The sequence below is a fragment of the Ostrea edulis genome, chromosome 3 (genome assembly GCF_947568905.1).
Source record: "Ostrea edulis chromosome 3, xbOstEdul1.1, whole genome shotgun sequence".
Taxonomy (NCBI): Eukaryota; Metazoa; Mollusca; class Bivalvia; order Ostreida; family Ostreidae; genus Ostrea; species Ostrea edulis.
In genome coordinates, this window is record NC_079166.1 from 55,404,761 (window position 1) to 55,417,415 (window position 12,655).

The following is a 12,655-nucleotide window of genomic DNA, read 5'->3' on the forward strand; positions in this document are numbered from 1 at the left end:
AATTACGCTAACACGTTACATGAATTACACTGATGTAAAGCGTTGCAGTTCATGTCATCATGTATTTTTAGAAAATGAAATTTATTTCTTATTTGTTTGAGTACCAGCATAGGTCTAGTAGATTTGTATAGCACTTAAGCTACAGCAGATGACATTTCTACATGAGTGCAAGATTCTCAAAGGGACCCAGGGACCTAAAACTCCAAACAAAACAAGGAAGTCTGTTCCTTTGACCTCAGCTGCAATAATGTAGCCCTATCCGATTTTTTTCTATTCTGACGTTTTCGGGATAGCTCCCCCACCCCCCGAAAAAAACCGGAGGGCTACATTATTGCAGCTACTTTGACCTTGACCTCAAAGTGATATAAAAAAAAAACATGAGTTAAATATTGCACACAGGGAATATCACTTCTAGTGACACTGATATTTTGTATTTGACCTTGAAAATAACCATTGGAATAATGCTCTATATACAAACCAATCCATGAATGTACATGCCCATTTAGTTTGACTTACCAAGCCTCTTGTCATTAGCAAGCTGTTTATTCAGAGATTTCAGATAATTGTCCATATCCTAAAAGAAAACAGAATACATTCTAATGTCTCACATACAACAAATTAGTATTGACTGATCTGTCAGTGATTATTATACAGAGAAATTTCATATTGCCTGAAGAACTGGTGACAGGTACAACTTCATAAAGTCCTCTTCCCATTTCCCTCTGCTGTTTTTACTGGCCAACACACAAACATCTTGATTCATTTGAACATCTGATGAGAGAAATAAGATCTTAGAGTGAAATCAATATTGAGGTAAAGAAAGAGTGACAGGTAAAATTTCATCAGGAATTTACAGTATATCTGTTTTGTGCTTTAAAAATGGAAATTATAAACATCCCCCTACCCAGATAAGTGTCCTAGGACATCCCCCTACCCAGATAAGTGTCCTTGGACATCCCCCTACCCAGGTAAGTGTTCCAGGGCATCCCCCTAACCAAATAAGTATGCCAGGGCATCCCCCTACCCAGATAAATGTCCTAGGGCATCCCTCTATCCAGGTAAGCATCCTAGGGCATCCCTCTACCCAGATTCTGGAGGCAGGTCAACAGTTATTTTGTCAATTTTCAATATTCTTTTAAAACAATACAAGACTAAACTACCGGTAAATAAAAATGAATTATTTGGACCTGGCAAAAGAACTAAATTTACAATGACTTTTATTTTTTTTCTTTGCACTTCTGAAAGAGGAATTTTTTAATTCAATTCATAAGCAGCAAGGTACGAGGGCAAGTCAATAAGTAACCAGCGTAACTTATTTGCGGTTGAGATCTACCTCATCTTTTTCGATGTAATTACCCTCTAGTGTGATGCACTTGGACCAAAGGTGTTCAAGTGCCATCAGCCCAGAACTGAAAAAGTCAAGGTCCTTTCCACTGACCCACTCAACTGACTTCTTCGTCAGATCGGAAATGACATCCACGGATATCCTTTTTAAAGTTTGGGAATAGGAAGAAGTCGCTAGGAGCTAGGTCAGGCAAAAAGGCAGGATTTGGTATTAATTCATACCGGTTTCGCTCTACAGCATCCATTGCAACTTTTGCAAGTGTGGACTCTTGCGTTGTCCTATTGCAGCAAAACACCTTTAGAGAGTTTACCTTAAATTGGCGTTTTTCACGGATGGCAGTTATCAGCTGGTCTAGCAAGTTTGCAAAGTACATTCCAGTTATTGTACTTTTCTCGGGTAAAGAGTCCAACATAATAACGCCTTTTGCATCCCAAAATACTGAGGTCATCACCTTGCCAGCAGATGGTTGCCTCTTGAACTTCTTTGGCCTCGGGAACCCAGGCCCTACCCGATGATGACTCTTGAGCTTTATTCTCTGGCTCATAATAATGAACCCAAGTCTCATCTACAGTCACCAGACGCAAAAGAAAATCATCTTTTGACCTAAAACGCTTCAACAAGGTACTACATACTGATGCTCTGGTTGCCATTTTCTCATCACTAAGGGATTTGGGGACCCAACGGGCTGTTAGGCTGCGCATACCTAAACGATCATGCAAGATTATTGAAACAATACCATGTGAAATGCCTAATGCCTGCGCTATTTCTTCCACCTGAATTCACCTATCAGAGTATACCAGATCCCGAACTTTCTTACACATTTCTTCATCGGTGGCATCCAGTGGGCGTCCAAAGCTGGTTTCATCTTCTAAAGACGTTCTAATGTGTTTGAGTTCCCCTACCCAGAATTTAACCCGAGCATAAGATGGTGCAGAAGACCCACAAACATTGGCTAACTCATCATGTATTTCCTTGCCTGTTTTACCTTTTAAATACAAGTACCGAATTATAGCACGGTACTCAACTTTAGATGAAGAGCATGCTTTTGCATCACTAGCCATGTTTGACATTCAATATCTTATTAAAGAATGACTCGATACGCGTGCAATTTTGTACCAAGGTATAAAACATGTATTGAAACAATTAAGGCATGAAAATCGTGACGGTCTTGGTCAATCGGAAATGGGATAGGCTGGTTACTTATTGACTCGCCCTCGTAACATTGATCAGCCCTTGATAAATCATTTTATTATATACCCATCCTTTTTGATACTGTGGATTTCACAGAGTGTACTAATCTGATTTTCCGGATCACCAACCACACTGTGGTTTTCTGATTCCATATCAGTGTCCTCTGACACTGATGACACCATAATGCAACATTTTTTGTGGAAAATATTCACTGCGTCACAAACAATACTGCATACACAAAAAATAATGTCACTGTATGTTTGCGGATTTTTTTTGAGAAGTTGGAATACATTTATTATCTTATAAATGTGGATTTAAAATACAAGGAGGTATATAATAAATTTATCATTACTACAGTAACTTGATCCGAAGAGTTGGATCACGTCTAGTGGACAGGCGTGGGTTATCAATTCAAACTCGACACTTCGTATCTCGTTTGATCTGATGATCCACACCTGTCAACTCGACATGATCCAACTCTCCGGATCAAGTTACTGTAGTAATAATAGATATGGATAAAATTTCTCAAGAAATCTAGTTTCATTTAATTGCTTAAAAAATCAAGGCTCAAAGTCAAGAAATTTACACTTCCACACTTTCAATGAATGACCTACTTCTGTGTTTGACCATGATGTCGTTACAGATTTTGTGCATCAGGATGTAGACATCATCCACACTTCTGCCTATGGCTTTCTGTACGGTGGTCAGATCTTTTTCTATGTGTGCCCACAGAAACGGTAATACATTGTCATCCTGCAGGTCTGGTTTTATTACACTCTGTATAGCCTGTGTAAGTGGAGAGGAAATACTTAAATCCACCATCAAAAACTTTATACAGTCTGTGCTCCTAACCTAAACTTCATCCACCATCAAAAACTTTATACAGTCTGTGTTTCTAACCTAAACTTCATCCACCATCAAAAACTTGATACAGTCTGTGCTTCTAACCTAGATTTAATCCACCATCAAAAACTTTATACAGTCTGCGCTCCTAACCTATAAACTTCATCCACCATCAAAAACTGTATACAGTCTGTGTTTCTAACCTAAACTTCATCCACCATCAAAAACTTTATACAGTCTGTGCTTCTAACCTAAACTTCATCCACCATCAAAAACTTTATACAGTCTGTGCTTCTAACCTAAACTTCATCCACCATCAAAAACTTTATACAGTCTGTGCTTCTAACCTAGATTTAATCCACCATCAAAAACTTTATACAGTCTGCGCTCCTAACCTAAACTTCATCCACCATCAAAAACTTTATACAGTCTGTGCTTCTAACCTAGATTTAATCCACCATCAAAAACCTTATACAGTCTGTGCTTCTAACCTAGATTTAATCCACCATCAAAAACTTTATACAGTCTGTGCTTCTAACCTAGATTTAATCCACCATCAAATACTCTACAGAGAGACTGTGGTATAATCACGATTTTTTTGATCTCACATAAATGTCAGTAGTACAATTATTTTCATTGCTAATGGAGTTAGATGAAAACAAAATATGGTAACAACACAAGCCAAGTCTTCACGGAATAGCAGGCCTTAAAGTAGTCTCTAAAACTGTAAAAAGTTAATCAGCAGTTCATAACTAACAAGTACTAGGTGTTTTAATGCAATATGTTTTGAATCTTCTAATAAAATCATACTTTAATAACATTTAATTACATGTAGCTTCATTGATCATATATATCTAAACACTATGGAACTACAGTGTTAATTAGCCTTATAAAAGCCTGGGACAATCAACCTAACCTGAAGATTAACACAGGCTCCCAGATACATGGCCATGTGAGTGAACAGTCTGGTTACAGCACACTCAATAGGAGACAGACTTCTCTCAGGACTGGCTACTGCTTGTCTCCCCTCAGCGCGACCCAGAATGTGACCAGTGGCTGTCTGATCCAACCTACATATGTATATACATGACCATATAATTAGAGTACTCCAAAGGCTACTTTCAACAAGACTATCAGTAAAACTGATGGATGGTCCCTGAACTGCATCTAACCAATGAACTACTTCATATTACAAATGACTTGCACATTGATCAATAACTATTGAAACAATATGTACTGTGAGCAATGCTCACTAAGAATACCCCCCGCTTACCCCAATCTCTCAAAGGGTGTTGTTAATAGGTATAAATTACCTCTTTCCTGAGTGTAAAAATGTGGTATGCCTTTGTAGAAGAAAATGGAAGATATAGTCCAAACACAAATCCATGGCATAAACCTATAATTTTGACCTTGAGATCAAAGGTCAAGGTCATGAATGTACATGACACATAGTTTCACGGTGATACACCCATGTCTTATGGTATGACTATGTCAAAACCCTATAATCAATTTTGACCATGAGGTCAAAGTTCAAGGTCATATAGAGGTCATGAAGGTACCCGACACATTGTTTCATGGTGATACACTCATGTGTCAAATATGGTATGCCTATGTCAAAGAACAAAGAAGTCATGGCCCTGACACGAATCCACTGGAAAAACCTTTAATTTTGACCTTGAGATCAAGGTCATATGGAGGTCATGAAGGTACATGACACATCGTCTCATGGTGATACACTCATGTGTCATATATGGTATGCCTATGTCAAAGAACAGAGAAGTTATGGCCCAGACACGAATCCATTGTAAAAAACCTTTAATTTTGACCTTGATGTCAAAGGTCAAGGTCATATAGAGGTCATGAAGGTACTCGACACATCGTCTCATGGTGATCCACCTGTGTGCCAAATATGGTATGCCTAAGTCAAAGAACAAAGAAATTATGTCCCAGACACGAATCTGCACAGACAGACAGACGGACGGACGGACAGACAGAGTGATTCCTATATACCCCCCCAGAACTTCGTTCAAGCAGCCACTGGATTATGGATTCACAATATTACTACAAAGTAATCTCAACAATGCTGAATTAAAGAAGTTAAAACACTCTAGTGATTGAAAAATTTCCTTTGGTAACTGAAATAAGACTCGATAAAATCTGCATCAAAGGAGGAAATAAAGTCTTGTGTACAAACCCTTGGTCTAGTATGTTGCCAGCTCGCAGTTGGTAAGACTGACCGCCGATTTCTTGGCCACAGTCCTTACACCTACCAACAGTGGCTGGTCTACCACACTGTAATAGAGAAGGCATGTAAACTTACCCATCATGTAACTGATTGGTGGGTAAAAGTTTGTGACCTTCCCCGCCTATCTCCGCACCACATTCTTTACAATGCCCTCGATAATATGGACGACCACACTACAATTTACAACATCTCCATCAAGATTCAAATCTTTAGGATTTTAAAAGTGCATGCACATATAGAGGCACTTTTCCAGATTAATCCTGCTCATAATAGCCTGTATCTGTAAATGACAGTTGAATACCGTATATACTCGCCTATAGGTCGGTTGTATATTGTGTAGGCTACTTTGGAGGGATTTGCCATTGACTCGCTTATAAGTCGGTATAACATTTTTCAAGAATCGGTTGACAATTTCAAATCAATGCTCTAATGTTTTCACCTCTGTTTCAAATAATATTTTGTGAAATGTGCTGATATTTATTCATTTTCTCAACAAATCAATTTCAATAATGTACACTTAAGATGAATAAAATCATTAAAATATGTAAATACTTGTACTTTATGCATATGATCCTAGAATACATGAATAATATAATATGTCCAGTCAACGTTATAATCACGATAATCATCAGAATATGAAGTTGTTTAAAACATACTCAGTCTACATTACGCTGTCCAGAAAAATGCTAATCTTCTTAGGACTCACCTATAAGTTGGATATGGAGTTTTGGACCAATTTTTAACTCCCAAAAATTTGACTTATAGGCGAGTATATATACGGTAGCATCAACTCATGTTAATAACCATCTGACAATCTCAAAACCTTATTAATTTAAGCTGCATGGTCTGTATTTCATCTCTGTTAAATTTCTGTAAAATTTTCATAAAATACAACTACATGTATGTATAGGTGAGACTTCTAACAAGAACCACTACAGACATGAATAAAACACTAAAGTACTGTAATCTGTCAATCTAACAAGAACCTCTACATACATGAATAAAACACTAAAGTACTGTAATCTGTCAATCTCACAAGAACCTCTACAGACATGAATAAAACACTAAAGTACTGTAATCTGTCAATCTAACAAGAACCTCTACAGACATGAATAAAACACTAAAGTACTGTAATCTGTCAATCTAACAAGAACCTCTACAGACATGAATAAAACACTAAAGTACTGTAATCTGTCAATCTAACAAGAACCACTACAAACATGAATAAAACACTAAAGTACTGTAATCTGTCAATCTAAAGCAGTATTAAGTCTTCCCCGGAAGACATGTGTCGCCTGCTAGTTCATTCTATATGTAATATATCACGTATAATGTTGAAAAAGTAATTCTAAGTCCCGGCAAACAGGAAGTTGATAAGCGACAGATTCCAAAATGTCTTACACAATACAGTTGGCCACACTGATGCTCTGTGCCAAATATCAGGGAGTTGCCCCATGTGGTTCTTGAGAAAAGTGTGACAGAAATTTTTTTGCTGTAAAAAATTCTAAGTCCCGGCAAACAGGAAGTTAATAAGCGACAGATTCGAAAATGTCTTACACAATACAATTGGCCACACTGATGCTCTGTGCCAAATATCAGGGAGTTGCCCCATGTGGTTCTTGAGAAAACTGTGACAGAAATTTTTTGTGACGACGACGCAAGACGACGGATAGTGATCCCTATATGTCGCCACTGCGTGTAACGCAGGCAACAGACCAAGAACCACTACAGACATGAATAAAACACTAAAGTACTGTAATCTGTCAATCTAACAAGAACCACTACAGACATGAATAAAACACTAAAGTACTGTAATCTGTCAATCTAACAAGAACCTCTACATACATGAATAAAACACTAAAGTACTGTAATCTGTCAATCTCACAAGAACCTCTACAGACATGAATAAAACACTAAAGTACTGTAATCTGTCAATCTAACAAGAACCTACAGACATGAATAAAACACTAAAGTACTGTAATCTGTCAATCTAACAAGAACCTCAACAGACATGAATAAAACACTAAAGTACTGTAATCTGTCAATCTTACAAGAACCACTACAAACATGAATAAAACACTAAAGTACTGTAATCTGTCAATTTAACAAGAACCTCTACAGACATGAATAAAACACTAAAGTACTATAATCTGTCAATCATTCAGCACATCATGATTCATGCAGGTATAGTCACACAGAGTTAGTTAGTTACAGCTACAGCACACAGGAGTTCATTAAATTAGCATGTGCAATTATTGGAGTGTGGTCATCTAATTAACAAACATTAATTAAATAGCATATCTCATTATACACGTACTGTACGTGGACTTACATGTATATTGACTCAATCAAAATATAGCATACTGTAGAATCATTTAAATTCGTGGGGGCCAATTTTCCTGCATGGATTGCTTTCAATTTTTACAGGTTCGTGGGGACGTGATTTCGTGGATTTATATATTTGTAAGAAAGATAACTCTGGAATGTTTTTATTCGTTGAGGATGAGGGGTACCCACAAATTCCAAGAAAATTGAGCCACCACGAATTCTAATGATTCCACAGTATGCTTTCCAATATTAACACAATTAAAATAGAATAATGAATGAGTACTGTACTTTTGTATTTCAATATACAACTTGTAGACATGTAAATGTACCAGAAGTCTCCATGAATTAGCATAAGGCTGGCATAAAAAGCACTAAATATCATTACTGCATAAATAAAGTAATTTACACTACAATAAAGTCAGGACTTCATTTCTACATACATTCTAAAGGCTGTCTTGATGCACATATAAGTTTTTGCTACTAAGGCCACAGTTTTTTTTATTTCTTGGATTACGGATCCGCCGACCCTAATTTCTGGGAAATCGGAAAAAAAAATAAAATGCAAATTTCTACTTTTTTTTTACTCCACCGATTCTACCCAACGTGTCAAACCGAAAATAAAAATAAAATGCATTTTAAATTTAATTTACGATTAGAAAATCAGGACACGCAAACGTATTGATTTGTATTTGGTAATCACTATTCGTTTTGCGAAATATCTTCATTCCGTATTTTTAAAAACCATGTAAACAGATATGGCCACGATGACAGTAACGATACCTGTATATCGTTCTTGTCGACAAAATATATGCCAGATGGCATTTCGTCACCCCCAAAAAGGGAATTGATAGAAATAAATATTTCTCATACAATTGGCAATATTTTTGCAGTGCTATTTGGGTGTTTAAGGATGAGAGGAAAGGTACAGTTGTTAGCGACTTTACTAGATAAAGATGTTCTAGAATTGTTAAAGTGATAATGTTGTACGGATCCGGTTTGAGTGTGGTGAGGGCCTGTCCCGAGACACAGTTATATTATTCAAACTAGTGACTTTATACCACAGCAGTACATGCCATAATAAACGTATTCGAATACATATATACGTGCATTTCTGCCGTAAAAAACCCCCCAAAAAACAGGGAATAGAACTGTGTGAGAAATTGTTAGACGCTTTTGATACTAGAATGAACGCCTGTAAAAAATATGACCAATTCCCAGATGAAACTCAGAAAGGTATGCATATTTCTCGAAAATTAGTATACTTTGTGTAGTGGTGGTGGAGAATTTGAGTACCAAATAAAAATGAAAAACTGAAAACACTTTTTTCAAAAAAGGTGGTAGAGAATATTCTAAGAGCATATCTATGTGGGGAAAATGGGGTTAAAAATATATCATGGGGTATGAACATTCTAAAATTAAAAATTAAATTAGTACATAAAATTGTAATAATGCTTCTATCTTAAATTTTTTTCATTATATTTACAATTTGTAAATGTAAAATCTTTGTTGAGCATATATACAGCAAAATTACTGAACAACATAATATAAATACTGGATACTTTACAACATCAAAGAGATATGACCTTACACATTTTCTCAGCTTATGCTTTTAAATTACTAATTTCAAAGTGTAACATTGATAATAATTATACACTGAATTTGAAATTGCATATTTTTTTTCAAAATTCATAGCATACTAGTCACTCTGAAGAATTTTTTTATCTAATATTTAGCAGTGATTTAATACATGGTTTATTTGTACTCATGAAATGATGTTAATGATCTATTGAAAATAAAACGATAGATATCAAAAATGTTTTGTTCCCCCCCCCCCCCCCGACCGACCCTAATTTTTAAAACAAAAATCCGTAAACCAATAAATTAAAAAACTGTGGCCTAATTTTGCTTTATATACTGTAGTATATTTACATAATGATGAATAAACTGAATTTTTTTCTTGCTGACAATATCACAACCATATTGTGGAAATCAAGTTATTTTCAGTATCTAATTTTCTGAGTACTAAAAACAAAATGCATCAATACATGTTCCATGCCCTACAATCTTATTAAACAGTCTTCAAATAATCTATAATAATTAGAAAACTAGAAGGAAAATTTCAAGAAGTAAAATCGTGCAGAAACACATCATTAGTAGATCTGAGGGAAAAAACTTACATTGCCAATTATGTAGGGATGACCATTTGGGCAACCTGAAGAGAGATAGATAAATTCAATGATTAAAAACAGTATATAAATGTTGTTACTGTGGGCATGAAGTTGTATTACTTTTCTCACTCTTTAAATTCAATGAGTAAATGCAGGAATTTAAAACACAGGAAAATATTTATAGGTTATAGACTTTGTATGGGAAAATATGACGACCGAGTTTTTTGGCGCGTAGACGGACCGAGCTTGCAAAGTCTATAACCTTTTTATTATATACTTTCAATTTCATTTAGAAACTAACAATAATTTTATTTTTAACAATAACTTTATCGGATTAACTGAGTAAAAGATGAAAAACACGAAAAATTTGAAAATTAACGGCGTAGAAATTTGATTGTGACGTAATGTTTGCGGGCCGGAATGTTTCCGGGCATATATCGTGTGATATATGCCCGCAAACTTTTAAAGAAAAAAGAAGAGATGAAATTGAAAGTATATAATAATATTAGTTATCATATTCCTTATTAAAGTTTGTCACTGTCTATAAAAATATATCAAGTGGAACAAACCATCTACACGAATACACCAATTAAGGATTCATCAACACAAAATATTTACGTAGACGGTCAGTAATAAATCTATAATCAATGTTTTATTTTATCGAGTACTGTTGTATATTACCATAGACTAATTCCACAGAATGTCAATCTGCATCATGGTCATGCTTGTTTAAATTTCACAAAGCGTCAAGAAATCTGAATCATGATCATGCTTGTTTAAATTCACAGAATGTTAAGAAATCTGCATTATGGTCATGCTTGTTTAAATTCACAGAATGTTAAGAAATCTGCATTATGGTCATGCTTGTTTAAATTGTTTACAACCTTCAAGTGATGTCTCAAATGAAAGGGGTAAAACTAACACTGAGTTGTATTAAACATGACCTATGTTGTAAAAAGGCATCTTAATCCATTAGTATTTTTTGGTACAGAAATTTTAGACAGTTTGCATGTGATGAAAGCCTTTATCCAATGACAGAGTGACATTTTCGTCCAGGACAAAATAAATAAATTTTAGCATTAACCAATAACTGAACTTTGTAGAGAATAATTCATTTGGTCATAAAAAGGGAGTAAAATTCATATTGGTTGAAGACCAGATTTTCAGAACAATCCTATACAAAGGGTCCCAGTCTGATTAAAATCAGACCCCATACTCATTATCATATCGTTGGGATATGATAATGAGTATGGGGTATAGTATTTTAAAGACCCAATTCTAAGTTAACACCCCAAAATTTTACCTTTATGGTGATCAATGGTAAACCGTCTGTCAATCATTTAACAATAGATCTCAGGTGGCATGACATCTGCAGAGACTGTGGTCTGCAGCTACCCCAGAGAGGTGTTTTGATAACAATATCAGTCAATAATTATGGGCATTCTTTAGATCTTTAGGAAGCCCAATACACCAGAGTTTTGATCACATTGACCTGTCCACAACTGAGGGGAGGTGTAGACTGTGTGTCAGCTCATTATACACTATGACCACAGAAACACTGCAGATGGCCCTGAGACACTTCCTGTGTATATCAAAAGTATACACAACACCCTGATCTTTTGGCCAGGTAAATTTCAGATAGATAACTATGGCCATAGACAAGGTCCGCCCAAATCCAGTGATCCGTGAAGAAACCATAGGGTATTATTTTTGGGTCTTTAATCAGACTGCAAAGGGCCCATAACTTACATGCATAATAGAAGACTAGATTTTCAGTACAATCCTATACAAATGGCCAATTGATAGAAGGTCAGATTTTCAGTGCAAAGGATCTGTAACTTACGATAGATGACCAGATTTTCAGTTCTATCCTACACAAAGGGGTCCGTAACTTACGACAGATGACCAGATTTTCAGTTCTATCCTACACAAAGGGGTCCGTAACTTACGATAGAAAACAGGATTTTCATCACCGCCTTGTCTGGCTGCCAACAAGGCTTCTTTGATCTCGGCAACATCATCTTGTGGCATAGTGGGCAGGAAGGCTCTCTAGAGTAAAAGTTTACATAGAAAAATCATAAACAAATGAAACATTGAATGACTTATAAGGCTAAAACTGTCTCATTGAAACTTAGTTCCCCTCAGCATGTATGATGACTGAATTAGGTGTTCATATTTCTAAGTATTTATCTATCAATTACTTTATCAATTACTGCTACAGCTAACACACCCGCTGCTGCACCCAACACCCACCCGCTGCACCTCATACACACCTGCTACACCTCACACACCTGCTACACCTCATACACACCTACTGCACCTCACACCCCTGCTACACCTCATACACACCTGCTACACCTCATACACACCCGCTACACCTCACACACACCTGCTACACCTCACACACACCCGCTACACCTCACACCCCTGCTACACCTCACACACCCCCACTGCAACCTCACACACACCTGCTACACCTCACACACACCTGCTACACCTCACACCCCTGCTACACCTCACACACACCTGCTACAC

At 36.3% G+C, this 12,655-nt stretch overlaps 1 protein-coding gene across 5 annotated transcripts in view; it reads right to left on the minus strand.

Moving 5' to 3' along the window:
• Positions 1 to 12,655, minus strand: part of LOC125675154 (E3 ubiquitin-protein ligase rnf213-alpha-like) — a 140,527-nt gene that overhangs the window by 20,278 nt on the left and 107,594 nt on the right. For 3 of the 5 annotated variants that reach the window (XR_008800997.1, XM_056158177.1, XM_056158178.1), the window contains exons 69-75: positions 12,070 to 12,169; positions 10,130 to 10,164; positions 5,574 to 5,671; positions 4,296 to 4,449; positions 3,151 to 3,322; positions 671 to 771; positions 517 to 574 (exon numbers count right to left, since the gene is read on the minus strand). Coding sequence is in view for 4 of the 5 variants with exons in the window: in XM_056158177.1 (XP_056014152.1) it covers positions 517 to 574; positions 671 to 771; positions 3,151 to 3,322; positions 4,296 to 4,449; positions 5,574 to 5,671; positions 10,130 to 10,164; positions 12,070 to 12,169 (718 nt within the window). In the remaining variant the exon portion in view is untranslated. Of the gene's footprint in view, positions 1 to 516; positions 575 to 670; positions 772 to 3,150; positions 3,323 to 4,295; positions 4,450 to 5,573; positions 5,672 to 5,699; positions 5,798 to 10,129; positions 10,165 to 12,069; positions 12,170 to 12,655 lie in introns of all 5 variants that reach the window. The other 2 variants (XM_056158179.1, XM_056158176.1) reach the window with 1 other exon arrangement.